The 21,162-nt window shown below is 38.2% G+C and overlaps 1 protein-coding gene across 1 annotated transcript in view; it reads left to right on the forward strand.

Annotated features, from left to right (window-relative positions):
• The window catches only part of MTMR8 (myotubularin related protein 8), a 149,077-nt gene that overhangs the window by 52,793 nt on the left and 75,122 nt on the right, over nt 1–21,162 (forward strand). The window contains 2 exon segments of the mRNA XM_078064034.1: nt 9,897–10,029; nt 11,403–11,512. Of these exon segments, the coding sequence (XP_077920160.1) occupies nt 9,897–10,029; nt 11,403–11,512 (243 nt within the window).

The raw sequence follows: 21,162 nt of genomic DNA on the forward strand, positions 1-21,162 counted from the left end.
GGGTGGGAGGATGGGTTAGCCTGGTGATGGGTATTAAAGGCACGCTCTTCATGGAGCACTGGGTGTTATACACAAACAATGAATCATGGAACACTACATCAAAAACTAATGTAATGTATGGTGATTAACATAACAATAAAAAATTAAAAAGAAAGAAATACAACAGACTTCTATGCATTGATTTTATATCCTCAAACTTTGCTGAACTCCTCTGAGTTCTAACAATTTTTTCATGGATTCTTTCAGGTTTTCTACATAGAGTATCACGTCATCTGCTAATAGTGAAAGTTTGACTTTTTCATTGCCAATTTAGATACCTTTTCTTTATTTTTGTTTCCTGATTCCTGAAGTTAGGATGTCTAGTAATGTGTGAAACAACAGTGGTGAGAGTGGACATCCTTGTGTTCCTGACCTTAGGGGAAAAGAAAAGCTCTCAGTTTTTCCCCATTGAGGATGATATTAGGTGTGGATCTTTCATATATGGCCTTTTTAATGTTGAGGTGTGCTTCTTCTGTCCCTAGTTAGTTGAGGCGTTTATGAAGAAAGGATGCTGTATTTTGTCAAATGGTTTTTCTGCATCTATTGAGAGGGTCATATGGTTTTTATCCTTTTTTTTAATGTGGTGTATCGCATTGATTGATTTGTGGATATTAAACCATCTCTGTAGCCCAAGAATAAATCTCACTTGGTTGGGGCGCCTGGGTGGCTCAGTCGTTAAGCGTCTGCCTTTGGCTCAGGTCATGATCCCAGGGTCCTGGGATCGAGCCCCGCATCGGGCTCCCTGCTCCGCGGGAAGCCTGCTTCTCCCTCTCCCACTCCCCCTGCTTGTATTCCCTCTCTCGCTGTGTCTCTCTCTGTCAAATAAATAAATAAAATCTTTAAAAAACAAAAAAATTTCACTTGGTTGTGGTGAGTAATCCTTTTAATGTACTGTTGGATTCGATTAGCTAGTAACTTGATAAGAATTTTTGCATCCATGTTCATCAGGAATATTAGTCTGTAATTCCCCTTTTTAGTGTGGTCCTTGTCTGGTTTTGGAATCAAGGTAATGCTGGCTTTAGAGTATGAGTTTGGAATTTTCCCTTCCATTTCTGTGTTTTGGAACAGTTTCAGAAGAATTGATATTAATTCTTTAAATGTTTGGTGGAATTCCCCTGGGAAGCCATCCAGCCCTGGAGTCTTGTTTGTTGGGAGATTTTTGATTACAGATTCAATTTCCTTGCTCGTTATCAGTCTGTTGAGATTTTCCGTTTATTCCTGATTTAGTTTTGGTAGTTTATACGTTTCTAGGAATTTATCCATTTTTTCCAGATTGCCTAATTTTTTGGCATATATTTGCTCACAAATATTCTAATTGTTTGTATTTCTCGGTGTTGGTTGTTGTCTCTCCTGTTTCATTCATGATTTTATTTATTTGGGTCCTTTTTCTTTTTGATAAGTCTGGCTGGAGGTTTATCAATTTTGTTAATTGTTTCAAAGAACCAGCTCCTAGTTTTGTTGATCTATTTTCCTTTTTTTAAATTTCTGAATCATTCATTTTTGTTCTATATTTTTCTATTTCCCTTCTCCTGCTGGATTTAGGCTTTATTTGCTGTTCTTTTTCCTGCTCCTTTAGGTGTAAGGTTAGGATGTGTATTTGAGACTTTTCTTGCTTCTTGATGAAGGCCTGTATTGCTATATATTTTTTTCTTAGGACTGCCTTTGCTGCATCCCAAAGGTTTTGTACTGTCGTGTTATTTTCATTTGCTTCCATGTGTTTTTAAATATTTTCTTTAATTTCCTTGTTAACCCATTCATGCTTCAGTAGGATGTTCTTTCACTACATGTATTTGTGGTCTTTCCAAATTCTCTCTTGTGTTTGATTTCAGTTTTCATATCATTGTCGTCTGAAAATATGCTTGGTATGATCTCAATCTTTTTGTAGTGGTTGAGCACTGATTTGTGACCCAGTATGTGATCTATTCTGGAGAATGTTCCATGTGCACTCAAAAAGGATGTGTATTTTGATATTTTAGGGTGAAATGTTGTGAATATACCTGGGAAGTCCTTCTGGTCTAGTGTGTCATTCAAAGTCCTTGTTTCCTCATTGATCTTCTGCTTAGATAACTGTATATTGCTATGACTGAGTTGTTAAAGTCCCATGCTATTATTGTATTTTTCTCAATGAGTTTCTTTAAGTTTGTTATTAAATGATTTCTGTATTTGGCTGCTCCCAAGTTAGGATCATAAAGATTTACAACTATTAGATGTTCTTGATGGATAGACATTTTTCTTATTATATAGTGTCCTTCGTCTCTTATTACAGTCTTTGTTTTAAAGTCTAGTTTGATATAAGTATGTTTACTCCAGTTTTCTTTTGATGTCCATTGGTATGATAAATGGTTCTCCACCCCCTCAGTTTCAAATTAGAGGTGTCTTTGGGTCTAAAATGAGTCTTTTGTAAGGAGTATATCGCTAGGTCTTGTTGTTGTTGTTTTTTTTTTTTTATCCATTCTGATACCTATGAGTTTTGAGTGGAGCATTAATTCCATTTACAGAGTAATTATTGATAGGAATGAATTTAGCATCATTGTATACTTGTAAAGTCACTGTTCCTGAAGATTGTCTCTGTTCCTTCCTAGTCCTTGTTGCTTTTGGTCTTTCTGCTAAATCAGTTCTCTTTAATATTTCTTGCAGAGGTGTTTCAGTGTTCACTAACTCCTTTAGTTTTTGTTTGTCTTGTAAACTCTTTAATTCTTTTCTTATTCTGAATGAAGTCATGCTGGATAAAGTATTCTTGGTTGCATATTTTCCCCATTCAGCATGTTGGATATTCCCTTCCCTTCCTCCCTGGCCTGCCATGTTTCAATGGAAAGGTCTGCTGTGAACTTTGAGTCTACCCTTACAGGTTGAGGAGCTGTGTTGCCTAGCTGCTTTCAGAATTCTCTCTTTATGTTTGTATTTTGCAAGTTTCACTATGTTATGGTGTTGACCTGTTTTTGTTGATTTTTAGGGGAGTTCTCTGTGACTTTTGGACTTGAATGCCTGTTTTGTTACCCAGATTAGGGAAGTTCTCACCTACGATTTATTTAAATAAACCTTCTATCCCTTTTCCCCAGTTTTCTTCTTCTGGCACTCTTATGATATAGATAATATTTTGCTTTATGGAATCGCTGATATCCCTAAATCAACCTTTGTGTTCTAATAGTTTATTTTCTCTCTTCTTTTTAGCTTCATTGTTTTACATGATTTTATTTTCTGTGTCATCTATTTTCTCCTCTGCTTTTTCAGTCCTTCTAGTAATTATATCTAGTCAGTGTTGCATCTCAGTTACAGCACTTTTTATTTCAGCCTGACTAGTTTTCAGGTCTTTTATCTCTGCAGGAAGGTTTTCTGTGGTGTCTTCTATGCTTTTCTCAAGCCTGGCTAGTTGTCTTATAACTGTTGTTCTAAATTCTTGTTTAGATATTTTGCTTATATCTGTTTTGAGAAAAGTCATGGCTGTGATTTTTTTATTTACCTTTCTTTTGGGGAGAATTCCTCCATATTGTCTTTTGGGAATAGTTTCTGTCTTTTGCATGTTTTGAAAGCTTGTTATGTTTCCTGCACCTCATGGTAATGCTATATTTAAAAGAGGTCATATACTGTACATGGCCTGGTCTTCAGGAAGTGTTTCTGGTGTACACTGTGCACTCTGCTTTTGAGTTTTGGCAGCTCATTCCCACTGATTGGTCCTCTGCAGAGCTCCTCCTTTCTTTCAGAGGGGAATGTTTAGACTTTTAACTAGGTGTGCTTTGATTTATTTGTTAAAATTAGCTTACAGAAAAGAAAAAAAGAAGAAAAAAGGCTGATCCAACAAAAAGAGAAAAGGGAAGGGAATGAGAAAACCCAGACAATCAAAAAACTGTAATCCTGATTCCAAAGAAAAGGAAAAGGAAAAAAAAAAAAAAAAAGGAAAGAAAAAAAGAAACCTTATACAAAAAAAAAAAAAAAGAGAAAAGGAAATGAAAAAAAAAATGAAAGAAGAAACTATAAACCTGAGTTCAAAGAAATGAAAAAAAGGGAAAAAAATAAAAGTAAAACCTGCTCATATTTCCACCAGAACTGCAGGTGACTATTTGAAGCACTCTGATCATTAGACTTGGTGCATATGGAGTGCTGCCTGTGCTGGTCTTCTGGGGGAGAATCCCACTACCCTGGCTCAAAGTCAGTCCTGCCCCAGTAAATATGCACTTCCTAGGCATAGGGGGGCAGTGTTTGGTGTAAGCAGCACACGCCTCCAGTGGGGGCCACTCTATTGCTCTCTGACATCTCACTGTTTTGGTCTTGAGGGGGAAAATGGCTCTACCCCAATCCCTTGTCGCTGGATAGGGGATCTCACACCCCCCACTGTTGAAGAAGCCTTCACAGAATAGTGAGTGCCGTCAGTATGCTGGGTGCCACAGCTCTGCTGCATTTTATCTTCGGAGTGTGGCTGGGATTTAAAACTCCAAATCTTAAAGAAGCTGGCACCACTTGGACCCACTCCTTTCCTCTGGAGAAGAGCCTCACTGTGCTATGTCTGGTTTCCTATGTCCCAGAAAAATAGCCCCATGCCTGCGCTGTGCACACAATCTAATGGTGTGGCACTATGAGAAGCAGCAACCCCGTTTTCCACCCTCTGCATGTGCCTCTGTCCCCTGCTGATGAAAGGCCATTTTCTGGTGCCTGCAGTGTCTTTTGTCTTTGGAGAGGCACTATACTCTCTTCCAGATGTACTCCAGGAAGGGGAACGTTCTCTCCTAGTACAATCCAGGAGGTCCCTACACCACTTTGTGCTTCCTGGGCCAGCAGTCTCCTTTCCACAGGTGTGCACACCATAGCTCCACTCCAGCGAAAGTCCTGCACTTCCAAAACCTCAGAGTTTGAGCTCCACACACTGTTTGCAAAAAAACCTGTGACACTCAGTACCCCTTGCTCCCCAGTCCATTGTCCAGAGAGGTTTTTGTCTTGTGTGAACCTGATGCCACCCTCTCTCAACCCCTCTCTCTCTCTCCCTTTTCTCTCTCTGTGGAAAGCATTCCCTTCCCTCTGCGGAACTGATTGTTCTCTCCCTCAGTTCATTTCCACACACCTTACACCTGCCATGCTGTCTCCTTCCAACTGTGAAGATCCTTCTCCTAGTCGTCAGATTGATTTCCTGGGTGTTCCAAGTGATCTGATCTCAATACAGCTGTGTTCAAGGGTCTAGGAAAGCCCAGGGTCCCCCCACTTCTCCACCATCTTAACTCCCAGACTGGCTGAGTTTTAAAACTCCAAACTTTATGGACCTGGTGTGTTGGGTACTTGAGCTAGTCTTCTGGGGGAGGGACTCGCCATGCTGCTATTGATGCATGTTTGACCCAAGAAAGCACAGGAGTAGGGGGTTTGGAGCAAAGCACACTAAAGATCCACTGTGCAGTTAGCCTTCCTCACCTGTTGTCTCTGCACCTATGCTGAGGAGTGGGGTAGGGAAATGGCACTCACTGGCTCTTTTGTTCCTGGAAAGGCAACTGCACCTCTGTCAGATGCGCTCCAAGAAGGGGGAACTGTCTCTCCCAGTGTGTCTCAAGTGATCTACAGATTGTACCCTCTGCCCCCAGGTTACCTGCCTGTTTTCTCTAAGGAACACTGCAGCACCCTGAAGACTCTATACCAGCCACACCATGGACCTCGAAATCTCCAGTTTTTGAGCCCTGCTGGTTGGGAAAACTCACAAAAAAACAGCCCTTCTCATTTTCCCAGTCAATGGCTTTGGGGAAGTGTTTTCCTTTTATGATACCTTGTGCCCTCTGTTCTCTCTCTCACCTCAGGGCTCCCTCACCTCCACAGCATCTATGGTCTGTTTCTCCCCCAAACCACATCTTCGCACCTCCTACCTTCCATGATGTGGCCTTCTCCCTCTAGTTGTGTGGCTTTTTCTATCAGTCCTCAGATCGATTTCTTGGGCGTTCAAAATGACCTGTTATTGAGGGATGAGGCAAGCCTAGGGTCCTCATATTACTCTACCATCTTAGCTCCTTCTCTGCCTTAGTCTTTATTATTTCCTTCTGCTGGCTTCAGGTTTTGTTTCTTCTTTTTCTAACTCCTTTAGGTGTAAGGTTAGCTTGTTTATTTGAGATTTTTCTCGTTTCTTGAGGTAGGCCTCTATTGCTATAAACTTCCCTTTTAGAACTGACTTTTATGTATCCCAAAGATTTTGGATTGTTTTGTTTTCATTTTCATTTGTTTCTTTTTTTTTTTAATTTATTTTTTAATTTTATTATGCTATGTTAGTCACCATACAGTACATCATTAGTTTTTGATGTAGAGATCCACGATCCATTGTTTTTGTATAATCATTTGTTTCTATGTAATTTTTTATCACCTCTTTGATTTCTTGGTTGACCCATTCATTGGTAGCATGTTATTTAACCTCCATGTATTTGTGTTCTTTCCAGATCTCTTTTTGTGTTTAATTTCTAGTTTCATAGTGTTGTGGTTGTTAAAGATGTAGAGTATGACTTCAAACTTTCTTAATTTGTTGAGACTTCTTTTGTGGCCTAATATGTGTCCTGTTCTCGTGAATGTTTCATGTGCATCAGAGAAGAATTTGTATTGTGCTGTTTTAGGATGGAACATTCTTAACGTATCTGTTAAATCCATCTGTTCCAGTGTGTCTTTCAAAGCCATTATATGCTTGTTCATTTTCTGTTTGGATTATCTGTCTACTTATGTACATGGGGTTTAAACGTCCCTTGCTATTATTGTATTAGTATGAATTAGTTCCTTTATGTTTGTTATTAACTATTTTATATATTTGTGTTCTGCTATGTTGTGTGAAAAAATATTTACAATTGTTATATCTTTTTGTTTGATTGTCCTCTTATTATTATATAGTGTCCTTCTTTGTCTCTTGTTACAGTCTTTGTTTTAAAATCTAGTTTTTCCAATATAAGTATTGCTACCTGGCTGTCTTGTGTGTGTGTGTGTGTGTGTGTGTGTGTGTGTGTGTTTTGCTTTATTTTATTTTTAAAAATTTTTCATTATGGTCAGTTAGCCAACATATCCCCAGCTGTCTTTTGACGTCCATTTTCAAGATAAATATTTCTCCATCCCCTCACTTTCAATCTACAGGTGTCTTTAGGTTTGAAATGAGTCTCCAGTAGGTAGTGTATAGATGGTTTTGGGGTTTTTATCCACTATCTCATTCTATTCCTTTTGATTGGAGTGTTTAGTCCATTCACAACAATTGGTTATGTTTTGGTAGTTTTTCTCTGATCCTTTTTTACTCTCTTTCATGGTTTGTTGGCTTTCTTTAGCGATATACTTAGATTCCTTTCTTTTTATTCTTTGCATATGTATTACTGGTTTTTTATTTTTGGTTATGATTAAGTTTGTAAAAACATCTTCTGCCTATAGCTGTCTATATTAAGTTGCTGGTAGCTTCAGTTTGAACCCATTCTCTACTCCTTTCCCTCTAAGTTTTAAGTATATGGTGTCATATTTTATATGCTTTCATTTTGTGAATCCCTTGACTGACTTTACAGATACAGTTATTTTTACTGCTTTACTTCTTTTTGCTTCCAACTTTTCATACTGTCACTTATGTTCTTTCTTTTCCAACCAGAGTTCTCTTTAATATTTCTTTTAGGGGTGGTTTAATGGTCATGAAAAGTTTAGATTTTGTTTGTCTGAGAAACTCTTTATCTATTCTATTCTGAATAATAACCTTGCTGATTAGAGTATTCTTGGATGCAGATTTTTTTTTTTTCCTTTCAGCATTTTGAATATTTCATGCCACTGTCTTCTGGCCTGCCTCGTTTCTGGTGAAAAATACACTGATAGCCTTGGGGGGGGGGGTTTCCTTGTATGTAACTATCTTCTTTTCTCTTGCTGCTTTTAAACTTTTTTTTTATTACTACTTTTTGTAATTTTAATTACTATGTGTCTTAATATGGACCTCCTTGTGTTGATTTTTTGGGGGATCTGTGTGCATTCTGGCACTGGATATGTGTTTCCTTTCTTAGATTAGGAAACTTTTCAGCTATTATCTCTTAAAGTAAACATTCTGGCCATTTTTTGTTATCTTTTCTTCTGGGATCCCTTTAATGCAAATGTTATTATGTTTCATGGAGTCACTGAATTCCCACGTCTATTCTCATTTTGCAAAATTCTATTTCTTTCATTTGCTTATCTTGTTTACTTTCTATTACTATGTAGTCCAGAGACTGTAGTCTTTACATTATTATATATACAAAAGCATGCCATCCCAATGATGGGAGTGTTACCTAGTGATATCCATGGAATGAGGGGAGCTTAGGTTCCTCCTACTCTGCCATCTTCCCAGCCTCCTGTGCCTATTTTTTATGTGAATAATAATAGTACCTATCTTGATGGGCTGTAGTGAAGATTAAATTAGATAATATATGTAAAGGATCTAACACAGTGTCTGGCACATACTTGTGGCTCAGTAAATATTAGGTCTCTTCTTTGCTTGAACATTAGTCTGCTAATATATAGCTGTTCCTCAGATCTGCCAGACATTTTCCCGAAGAGTTTTTCCTGGTATGATATAGCTAACTATCAGCCTTTCTAGCACTGCCCAGATGTAGGTACAGACTGCTCTAATTACTGTTTTATTTGCTGAAGTATCCATCAATCATAGTAAACTTCCTTGCTACTAGGTAGCTGTTACTTGTGCCTCCACAGATGTCCCTTTAACATTTGTCATTAATTTAATGAATGCTTAGTGGCATTGTCTGTGTGATGAGATTAAAATTAGATTATGTTTTTCCCTTTAACAAGTGTCTTGCATTCTTTTTTTTTTTTTAAAGATTTTATTTATTTATTTGAGAGAGAGAATGAGAGACAGAGAGCATGAGAGGGAGGAGGGTCAGAGGGAGAAGCAGACTCCCTGCCGAGCAGGGAGCCCGATGCGGGACTCGATCCTGGGACTCCAGGATCATGACCTGAGCCGAAGGCAGTCGCTTAACCAACTGAGCCACCCAGGCGCCCAAGTGTCTTGCATTCTAAACAATATGTTGACACACAGGCTATTTTTCTTTGCATGTGTTAAGGTGAATAGTTTGTGCTTTCGAGGTTTTAATGGCATTCTTTTCTATTACTACATAAACTACACCCTGTCCATATACATGTTCCTCCCGCCTTCTGAAATGCACAGTACTGGGAGATGAGAAAATAGGCCAGGCAACAGAAAATTATTTGATTAGTAATATGGTTATCACCATAGAATGTATCTTGGCTGCTTTCTAGGTAATGTATTAATATCTTTCATCTGAAAGTCTCATTTAACCTTTACCCTGCCCAACATTTTTCATACAACCTAGAAATATTCTGATTACTAGAAGCTCAAGGTAGTGTTAAAACAGTTCTTGGTTTCTCCATTTCAATTTCATCAGTGAGTGAAAGTTATTTATCTCATGAAGTCATGCATTAGACATTTTAATAGAAAAGCTATTTAATATTAATTAGCCCTGAGGCTCTTAGACTTCTTTCTAGAGCTTTTTAGCTATAAATATTTTTAACTTTCACATGTTTCTTGGCATAAAGGCTTTTCAGCCAAGAAAATATTATTTGTGATAGGAAGTTCAAAATGATTTCAGTTCTTCAGATCAGATATCCTCATAGCTGCCATATCCTTCAATCTCTTAAGCAGGGTTTTAGTAATAAAGCAAAATCACGAAATCTCCCTGTCTTTCCCTATTCTATTCTGTTCCTTAAGATACCTGATGTAAAATTCAGTGAAATTTTCTCTATTTCAGAATATGCCCTGTCTGATTTATCTTCTTTTTAAATGGGTAAGATTTAAAAGTGTTTAGAATGAGACATTGAGATTGATGAACACTGTTCTTTTATAATTTGCCCTATCTGCTGTATTATGTCCTCAACTATTGCAGTTGAATGCCATGGCCAACCAAGCAGCTGGGAAGGGGTATGAAAATGAATACAATTATGTCAACATTCACTTCAGGTTCATGGGCATTGAGAACATTCATGTACTGCGAAACAGCCTGCAGAAAATTTTGGAAGGTACAGGAATTTCACGTTGGCTAGTCCAGAGACCATAGTCTTTACATTATTATATATACAAAAAGCATGCCTGATTTGGGGTGGAACATAAAAGCAACCAGGTGATCATAGTCAATACATCATAAGGTTTTTGACTATAGTATGAATCCAGCTTACATAATACTGAATTATGCAGTGTTGGTCTGGGGGAGGAACTAAAATGTTCATATCATAACTTAGTGGAGTCCATCTGGGTTCAGTTGCTGTAGAAATTACTTCTCTCTATAGAATTACAGAGGCTGGTGTTTAGCAGTGGGTAGATCAACATAAGTATAAATAAATTTAGTATTTATTTCATCATTCAACATAACCACATCTAATCTGCTGTAAGGAGTCAGACTGATTTCATCACTGTGATGTTGAAGGGGGTGAATTTAGACTTCAAAGGAATAAAGCTGATATCAGACATTTGGGGTCATCTGTCATCACTACAAAATAATGGATCAGAATGGAGGCAAGATGAGATTGGGGCCTTACAGGATTTTTGAGTCTAGAACATTTCTCCCAAACCCACTACCCAGGATTCCATGATGCAGTAAGGAAGAGATCTTGAAAACTGCCTTCTTCAATGCACACCCAGTTTTTCCTCTTTTTTTTTTTCAACTTTGTACTTATATTGTCTACCAGGACCTCTCCCTTATATGACCCTTATCAGATCCTGTCTTCTCAGTCTGCATCAATTTTAGTATATTAGAATTCCTTTTCTTGGGTCTCTTCTTGCTTTCTTTTTTTGTCCCAGAATATTCTGTAGAAGTATAAGAAAAAGGGACTTTTTACAGATTTTTGAGACAAAAGAATGCCCTCTGCTGGGTAACCAGTGCAAAGTGCATGAAAATTGGGAATTTGTTTTCAACCTGTTGAGACAGCACAGGGCTACAGAGAGTAGGTAGGATTATGAGAATAGAGACAGATGTTAAGAGCCTGCAGAGTTAGTGAAACTAATAATACACTATATGTTAATTAATTGAATTTAAATTCAAAAAGAGCCTGCAGTTAGGTTGAATGAGTGGAATTAGGACGGGAATAAAATGTATTTTCTAATCAGAGGAGATGTAAGTATTGTCCTGTGGATGCTGATTCAGTTTTCTGGCTCCCCAGAGATTTCTGTGGTCTTAGGAGTTAGTTCTACAACTCAAAAAAGATGATACCTGACCTGTGGGATATGGTAAGCTCTAGCTCTAGTCTTGTCCTTAACTCACTAATCCAACTAATTATTTAACCTTCCTATGCCTTAGCTTCCTAATTTACAAAATGGGGATCCACTGTGTCCCCTTTCTTGGTGAATAAACTGAGGTGATTGTGAATTTCAATCTCTGCTTCCTTTTCTACCTTAGTTTGTGAATTGAAAACTCCAACAATGAGTGAATTTCTTAGCAGCCTGGAGAGCTCAGGGTGGTTGAGACACATTAAAGCTTTTATGGATGCTGGAATTTTTATTGCAAAGGTAGCAATTAGAACTTTTAAAAACTTGCACTGACTTTAATTATGGGATCTCTTGGGTAACCATAGATCATGGTGAAAAGAATAGAGAAAAGAAACCTAGGTTCTAGATTCAGCTCTAACACTAATTCACTGTGTGTCCTTGGCAAGTCTCTTCCCTCTTCTGGGTTTCAGTTTCTCTATCTGTAAAACAAAGTTGTTGGATGAAAATCTAATGGTATAACTTTTGGGGGACCCACAGAACTCTTTGGGGATATCACTGACCCTCTCCCCCTGGAAAAATATACATATGGCTATGGTCTTTAATTTCAGAAAATGAACCTCAATTTTATTTTATATTTTTAAAATAGCATTTAATTTAATTTTTAAGTAGGCTCCATGCCCAGTGTGGGGCTCAAACTCATGACCCTGAACTCATACATCTGTATCCCTTTTCTGAAACTGACTTCATTAGAACAAAAAGAGTGAGAATAGAGAAGAGGGATGGATTCAATAGACAGTACAACCTCATAAATACTGGTTTAATTAAAATGAGTGGATGAAAAACCAATAGGTTTGGGATTGACAATTAGCCTGTGTTCCTCATTGCTATTACCACCTACCCAGTATCCCAAGCTTGAAAACTCATTCAGCCTTGAATTCTCTCTCTCCTCCTCCATCTGGCAATTTCCTAGTCCTATTAGTTCTACCTTAAAAGGGTTGCTCCAAGCTCTCCTTTCTACGCCTCTAGTGCCACTTCCCTAGTTAAGACATTCATCATCTCTTGTCTAAAGTACTATAACTTTGGCTGGAAAAGATGGTGGTGGAGTAGGGGACCTATTCCAACCGGTCCATGGAATTGAACTGGATATCTACCAGACCACTTTGAACACCCACGAAATCAGCTTGAGATGTAAGAAGATAGATCTGGATCTCTACAAACAGAATATCACAGGCAGTTGGTTTCGAGGTACAAAGCGGGGAGCCATGATTCCATGGGCAAATAGAGGAGGGTAAATGGAAGGGGGAGGCAGCTGAGCCATCTGCACCCTACAGAGCCGGTGAGCAATTGCCTCCCATGCTAGAGACCGGGCACACACTCGCAGACCAGTAGTGATAAGGAAAGGACTGTAGGGTAGCCCCATGGACTGAAACCAGAGTGCCAGGGCCGCGCATGAGAACTGGGGTTGGCAAGCAGTTTTAGAAGCACAAAAGGCAGAGACATGCCCTGACCTGGAAGTGAGGACCGGGAGCACTGCTGAGGGGCGCACAACCCAGGATGCTGCAGTTTATAGCAGCACAGACAGAAACGGAGATGGTGTGGCCAGGAGAACTCACTGAAGAGCAGACTGCAATTTCTCTGCTCTGAGGCAGAGGGTTGGAAACAATCTCTTCTGCTCTGACTCTCGGAAGAGATGTGGAAAGCCGCCAGGGAAAGCCGCCAGAGAACAAAAGCCCCCCAAAACCGGTTTTCACTTAGCCCATTGCCCCCCAGGGGGCAGGGCAACTTTGCCCAAAGAGGGTTGCCTGAGTAACAGTGCAGCAGGTCCCTCCCCCAGAAGACAGGATGTGAAAAAAAGAGGCCAGCAACCCTAAGGTCCTATAAAAGAGGTGCATCTTGCTTGGGTTGTGGTCAATAATTTGGACTCTATACATTCCCTCAAACACCCATCCACAGAATGACTAGGAGGAGGAGCCCCCAAAACAGAAAAGACTCAGAGATTATGACTTATGCTGCAGATTTACAAATGGATGCAGATATAACCAAGATGTCGGAGATGGAATTCAGGCTAGCAATTGTGAAGACAATGGCTAGAATGGAGAAATCAATTAATGGTAACATAGAGTCTCTAAGGGCAGGAATTAAAGGTGAATTGGCAGAACTTAAAAATGCTATCAGTGAGATCCCATCCAATCTAGATAATCTAACAGCTAGGGTACATGAGGCAGAAGAGCAAAAAAGAGACCTGGAAGACAATATAATAGATAAAAAGGGAAAAGAGGAGGCCAGGGAAAAACAACTCAGAATCCATGAAAATAGAATCACAGAAATAAGTGACACCATGAGGCGTTCCAGTGTCAGAATAATTGGAATCCCCAAGGGAGTGGGGGGGGGGGGAGAGAGAGAGAGGGGACTAGAAGATGTATTTGAGCAAATCGTAGCTGAGAACTTCCCTAATCTGGGGACTGAAACAAACATTCGCATCCTAGAGGCAGAGAGGACCTGTCCCAAGATCAAGGAAAACAGGCCAACACCCCAGCATGTAATAGTAAAACTTGCAAATCTTAGAACCAAGGAAACCATCTTAAGGGACGTTAGGGGGAAGAGATTCCTTACGTACAGAGGGAGGAACATCAGAATAACATCAGACCTATTCACGGAGACCTGGCAAGCCAGAACGGGCTGGAAAGACACATTCAGGGTACTAAAGGAGAAAAACATGCAGCCAAGAATACTTTATCCAGCAAGGCTGTCATTTAGAATGGATGGAGAGATGCATAGCTTCCAAAACCAGCAGAAACTGAAAGAATATAACCACTAAGCCGGCCCTGCAAGAAATGTTAAGGGAGGTTCTATAAAAGGAGGAAGACCCCAAGAGTGATACAGAACAGAAATTTACAGGGATAATCTGTAAAAACAAGGTCTTCACAGGCAACATGATGACAATAAAATCATATCTTTCAATAATCATTCTCAACAAGAATGGCCTAAATGCTCCCATAAAATGGCACAAGGGTGCAGATTGGATAAAAAGACAGGACCCATCCATATTCTGTCTACAAGAGACTCATTTTGAACCTAAAGATACAACCAGACTGAAGGTGAAGGGATGGAGCTCCATCTTCCATGCCAACGGACCTCAAAAGAAAGCTGGGGTAGCAATTCTTATATCAAACAAAGTAGATTTTAAACTAAAGACTGTAGTTACAGACACAGAAGGACACTGTATCATTCTTAAAGGGTCTCTCCAACAAGAAGATCTAACAACTGTAAATATCTACACGCCCAACATGGGAACAGCCATCTACATAAGCCAACTGTTAACCAAAATAGTCATATTGATAACAATATGTTAATCATAGGAGACCTCAATACTCTACAATCAGCAGTAGACAGATCATCTAAGCAGAAAATCAACAAAGAAACAAAAGCTTTGATGGAACCACTGGACCAGATGGACCTCAGAGATATATACAGAACATTCCACCCTAAAACAACAGAATACTCATTCTTCTTGAGTGCACAGGGACTTTCTACAGAATAGATCATACCCTGGGTCACAAATCAGGTCTCAACTGATACCAAAAGATTGAGATTATTCCCTGCATATTCTCAGATCATAATGCTTTAAAACTGGAACTCAATCACAAGAAAAAATTTGGCAGAAATTCAAACACTTGGAAGCTAAACACCACTGTGCTCAAGAATGTTTGGGTCAACCAGGAAATCAAAGAAGAACATAAAGAACTCATGGAAACCAAAGAGAATGAAAACACATTGGTCCAAAACCTATGGGATACTGCAAAGGCAGTCCTAAGGGGGAAATACATAGCCATCCAAGCCTCACTCAAAAAAATGGAAAAATCCCAAATTCATCAACTAACTACACCTTAAAGAACTAGAAAAAAAAGCAACAAATGATGCCTAAGCCATGCATTAGAAGAGAAATAATTAAGATTAGAGCAGAGATCAATAAATTAGAAACCAGAAATACAGTAGAGCAGATCAACAAAACTAGAAGCCTATTCTTTGAGAGAATAAGATCAATAAACCACTGGCCAGACTTATCCAAAAGAAAAAAGAAAGTACCCAGATTAATAAAATTATGTGTGAAAGGGAAGAGATCATGACTAACACTAAGGTAATAGAAACAATCTGTAATAGAACAGTAGAAATTAATACCAACAACTATATGCTAATACATTAAGCAACATGCAAGAAATGGATGCCTTCCTGGGAACCTATAAATTGCCAAAACTGAAGCAGGAAGAAATTGACAACCTGACTAGGCCAATAACCAGTAAAGAGATTGAAGCAGTGATCCAAAACCTCCCAAAAAACAAGAGTCCAGGGCCTGATGGATTCCCTGGAGAATTCTACCAAACATTCACAGATGAAATAATACCTATTCTCCTGAAGCTGTTTCAAAAAATAGAAACAGAAGGAAAGCTTCCAGACTCATTCTATGAGGCCAGCATTACCTTAATCCCCAAACCAGGCAAAGACCCCATCAAAAAGGAGAATTTCAGACCAATATCCCTGATGAATATGGATTCCAAAATCCTCAACAAAATCCTAGCTAATAGGATCCAACAATACATTAAGAGGATCATCCACCACGACCAAGTGGGATTTATCCCCGGGATGCAAGGGGGGTTCAACATTCGCAAATCAATCAATGTGACAGAACACATTAATAAGAGAAGGGAGAAGAACCATATGTTCCTCTCAATTGATGCAGAAAAAGCATTTGACAAAATACAACATTCTTTCCTGATTAAAACTCTTCAGAGTATAGGAATACAGGGAACATTCCTCAAGTTCATAAAATCCATCTATGAAAACAGACAGTGAACATCATCCTCAATGGGGAAAATCTGAGACCATTTCCCTTAAGATCAGGAATACGACAGGATGCCCACTCTCACCACTATTGTTCAACATAGTACTAGAAGTCCTAGCAACAGCAATCAGACAATTAAAAAAAAAAATTCAAATTGGAAATGAAGAAGTCAAACTCTCTCTCTTCATCGATGACATGATACTTTATGTGGAAAACCCAAAAGACTCCACCCCCAAATTACTAGAACTCATACAACAATTCAGTAATGTGGCAGGATACAAAATCAATGCACAGAAATCAGTTGCTTTCTTATATACTAACAATGCAACTGTAGAAAGAGAAATTAGAGAAAGGATTCCATTTACAATAGCACCAAAAAACATAAGATACCTCCCAATAAACCTAACCAAAGTGCTAAAGGATATATACTCTAGGAACTACAAAACACTTATGAAAGTAATTGAAGAAGACATAAAAAGATGGAAAAATATTCCATGCTCATGGATCAGAACAATAAACATTGTTAAAATGTCTATGCTACCCAGAGCAATCTATACCTTCAACACCATCCCGATCCAAATTCCAATGACATTTTTCGAAGTTCTAGAAGAAACAATCCTAAAATTTGCATGGAATCAGAAAAGACCCCGAATCACCAAGGAAATGTTGAAAAAGAAAAACAAAGCTGGGGCCATCACATTGCCTGATTTCAAGCTATATTACAAAGCAGTGATCACCAAGACAGCACAGTAGTGGCACAAAAACAGACATATCGACCAGTGCAACAGAATAGAGAAGCCAGATATGGACCCTCATCTCTATGGTCAAATAATCTTCGGCAAAGCAGGAAAAAATATGCAATGGAAAAAAGACAGTCTCTTCAATAAATGGTGCTGGGAAAATTGGTCATCTATATACAGAAGAATGAAACTTGACCTTACACTAACAGCATTCATAAAGATAAACTCAAAATGGATGAAAGACCTCAATGTGAGACAGGAATCCATCAAAATCCTAGAAGGAAACATAAGCAGTAACCTCTTTGACATTGGCCACAGCAACTTCTTTCAGGATATATCTTCAAAGGCTAGTGAAACAAAAGCAAAAATGAACTTTTGGGACTTCATCAAGATAAAAAGCTTCTGCACAGCAATGGAAACAGTCAACAAAACAAAGAGGCAACCCACAGAGTGGGAGAAGATATTTGCAAATGACACTACACATAAAGGGCTGGTCTCTAAGATCTGTAAAGAACTTCTCAAACTCAACACCCAAAAAACAAATAATTAAGTTAAAAAATGGGCGGAAGACATGAAAAGACACTTCTCTGAAGAAGACATACAAATGGCTACCAGAAACATGAAAAAATATTCATCATCATTAGCCATCAGGAAAATTCAAATCAAACCACATTGAGATACCACTTTACACCAGTTAGAATGGCAAAAATTGACAAGTCAAGAAACAACAAATGTTGCAGAGGTTGTGGAGAAAGGGGAACCCTCTTACACTGTTGGTGGGAATGCAAGTTGGTACAGCCACTTTGGAAAACAGTGTGGAGGTGCCTCAATAAATTAAATATAGAGCTACCCTATGACCCAGCAATTGCACTCCTGGGTGTTTACTCCAAAGACACAGATGTAGTGAAAAGAAGGGCCATATGCACCCCAATGTTCATAGCAGCAATGTCCGCAACAGCCAAACTGTGGAAAGAGTCAAGATGCCCTTCAACAGATGAATGGATCAAGAAGATGTGGTCCATATATACAATGGAATATTACTCAGTCATCAGAAAGGATGAATACCCAGCTTTTACGACAACATGGATGGGACTGGAGGAGATTATGCTAAGTGAAATAAGTCAAGCAGAGGAAGTCAATTATCATCTGGTTTCACTTATTTGTGGAACATAAGGAATAGTATGGAGGACATTAGGAGAAGGAAGGGAAAAATGAAGGAGGGGGTGGAATCAGAAGGCGAGATGAATCACGAGAGACTATGGACTCTGATAAACAATCTGACGTTTTTAGAGGGAAGGTGTGTGGGGGGATGTTTTAGCCCGGTGATGGGTATTATGGAGGGCACGTACTGCATGGAGCACTGGGTGTTATATGAAAACAATGAATCGTGGATCACTACATCAAAAACTAGTGGTGTATTGTACGGTGAGTAACATAACATAATAAAATTAAATTTAAAAAAATAAAGTACTATAACTTCCTAATTGGTTTATTTGTCTCTAGTAGGTGCTCCCCCATTTGGACAAGAAATTGCTTCTAAAGTAATTTTTCTTGAGCACATCTGATAATGTCACTTTATTTTTTTTTTTAATTCCGGGATAATTAACAGGCATTGCTATATTAATTTCAGGTGCACAATATACTTATTCAACAATTCTGTATGTTACTCAGTACTCATCATGATAAGTAAACTGTTGGTAGAACTGTAAAGTAGTGCAGCCACTGTGGAAAACAGTATGAAGGTTCCTCAACAAATTAAAATTAGAATTACCATATGATCCAATAATTCCACTACTAGTTATTTAACCAAAGAAAATGAAACTCTAATTCAAAAAGATATACGCACCCCTATGTTTATTGCAGTATTATTTACAATGGCCAGAATATGAAAGCAACACGTGTCCATCAGTGGTGAATGGATAAAGTTATGGTATAGGTAAAATAGGTGATAATGTCACTTTAAACTCAAAATCCTCCAATGGCTCTTCCCATTAAATATCGATCCTGGCAATAGTGGAAGTGTTGCTTTCAAAAACACTATAGTATCCCTCACTCTTCCTCTTTCATTATATTTATTTTATTTACTTTTTCTCTCATTACAAAAGTTGTAGTTTATCAAAGAAGTAGACATTTTGGAAATATACAACATAAAATGTAAATGTTCTCTCTAGTTTGCCCCACAATACACACATCACTGTTAATAGTTTAATGTGTATGCCTCTAGAGCAGAATTGTCTATTTGAAATTTTTATGAAATGTTCTAGATCTGTACTAATACAATAGTCACTAGCCACATGTGGCCATTGTGTACTCAAAATGTGGCTAATAATACTGAGGAACTGAGTTTTTAAGTTTAATTTTAATGAATTCAAATTTAAATAGCCAGTTGTGGCTAGTGACTACCATTTTGAACAGTGCAGCTCTACAGTTTTTCAATATATATACTTAACATATATTGTCACTGCTTTGTAAAAATAGATTATACTGTGCATATAGTTCTGCAACTGACTTTTTATACTTAATGTATAATAAACATTTTCCAGCATAGTTCAGTCAGTACTACCTCATTCTTTTCAGTGACATATTCCATTATTTGAATTTATCATAGTCCCCTGCTAATGAGCAATTCAGCCATTCCCAATTTTTCACAAATGCAGACATTATTGCACCAGATACCCTTAAACATATATCTTTATAGGTGTGGTTTCTTAGAAGTGGATGTTCTGAGTCCAAGTATGAATATTGCAAACTTTACTAGATGTCAAATTGCCCTCCAACTATGTTGCACCAGTTTCCATTGCCACCAACAATGCCTATTTCTCCACATTGACAACAATGCTTATCATTAATCTTTTTAATCTTTGCCAATATGATAGGTGATGCATTTTATGTCACGCTTTAATTTGCATTTATTTAATTACTAATGAAATTAAGCGTCTTTTCCTGTCTACCAGTGACTTTTCACTTTATTTAGAACCCTAAGGAAACAGTATATTTGTTACTGTCAGGCCTCTAACACTACTTGAGGTGTCTGACTAACTGAAAGTTGAGGACATTTTTTTCCAGCTCTCTCTAACTCTTGTCTTACCCGCAACCCATCTGTCCTAGGGATATCATTTCTCTTCTTTCTACAGCAAAGGTTACTGATTTTCCCATAAATCCATGAACTGTAGGGCCCATGGCAGGTTCTGTATTCCTCTTGCTCCTTACAAAACTCCTACCTCCTTTCAGGTCTATTTTATTTAGCTATATCACTCTATATCTCTCCTAAGTTGCTCTCCCTCCTCTATTAAGGACTTTGAGAGTGGCCTTATTTCCTCTCCATAATGATTCTTTCCCTTATTTCAGGAGATTTGAATGTCCATGTTCAACTTATAAAACACTGCACTAATAGTTCTTTGAGCTTTTATGCCCAGTTCTCACACTCTTAATCCAGATAGTCTAGTTCTTCTATCCCATGGAGACCTCTACACTTTGTTTTTATTTTTTTATAAAATTTAAGTATAATTATTGTATAGTGTTATATCAGTTTCAGATGTACAATATAATGATTCAACAAGTCTATACATTTCTCAGTGCTCATCGATAAGTATATTCTTAATCTTGTTTATCTATTTCACCCATTTCCCCACCCACCTCCCCTCTGAGAACCACCAGTTTGTTCTCTGTATTTGAGTCTGAGTCTTTTTTGTTGTTGTTTTTCTCCTTTTTCCTTTGTTTGTTCATCTGTTTTGTTTCTTAACTTCCACATATGAGTGAAATCATATGATATTTGTCTTTCTCTGACTGACTTATTTCACTCAGCGTCATACCCTCTAGGTCCATTCATGTTGTTGCAAATGGCAAGATCTCATTCTTTTTTATGGCTAAGTAGTATTCCTGTGTGTGTGTGTGTGTGTGTGTGTGTACCACATCTTTATCCATTAATCTATGGATAGACATGGGTTGCTTCCATATCTTGAACATTGTAAATAATGCCACAATAAACATAGGGGTGCATATATCTTTTGAGTTAGTGTTTTTGTTTTCTACATTTAACTCCTCATTTTCCACCTTTTTCTACCTTCTTCCCTATCTAATCCAGAACTGATAGTGTAGCACATCCTCCACTCCATTTTGCCCTTTATTCTTCCATACTATCTACCCTGATAAACCCAATTGTTCTCTTCTTTCTCTGCTCTTACATCCTGACTACTAAACATTGCTGCAAAGAAATAAATCCAATTAGCCATGTTATATGGTAGTATCACAGGTTTGTGGTCTATAAATTTGCTGTAGTCTCAGTCTTAAAACCACTTAGCAGTCATTTTATTCATCCTTGGTTGGTTCCCATTCCTGTTTCACCAAGCAGGTATTCCTAATTTATACCT

The sequence above is a fragment of the Halichoerus grypus genome, chromosome X (assembly GCF_964656455.1).
Source record: "Halichoerus grypus chromosome X, mHalGry1.hap1.1, whole genome shotgun sequence".
In the NCBI taxonomy this organism is placed as follows: Eukaryota; Metazoa; Chordata; class Mammalia; order Carnivora; family Phocidae; genus Halichoerus; species Halichoerus grypus.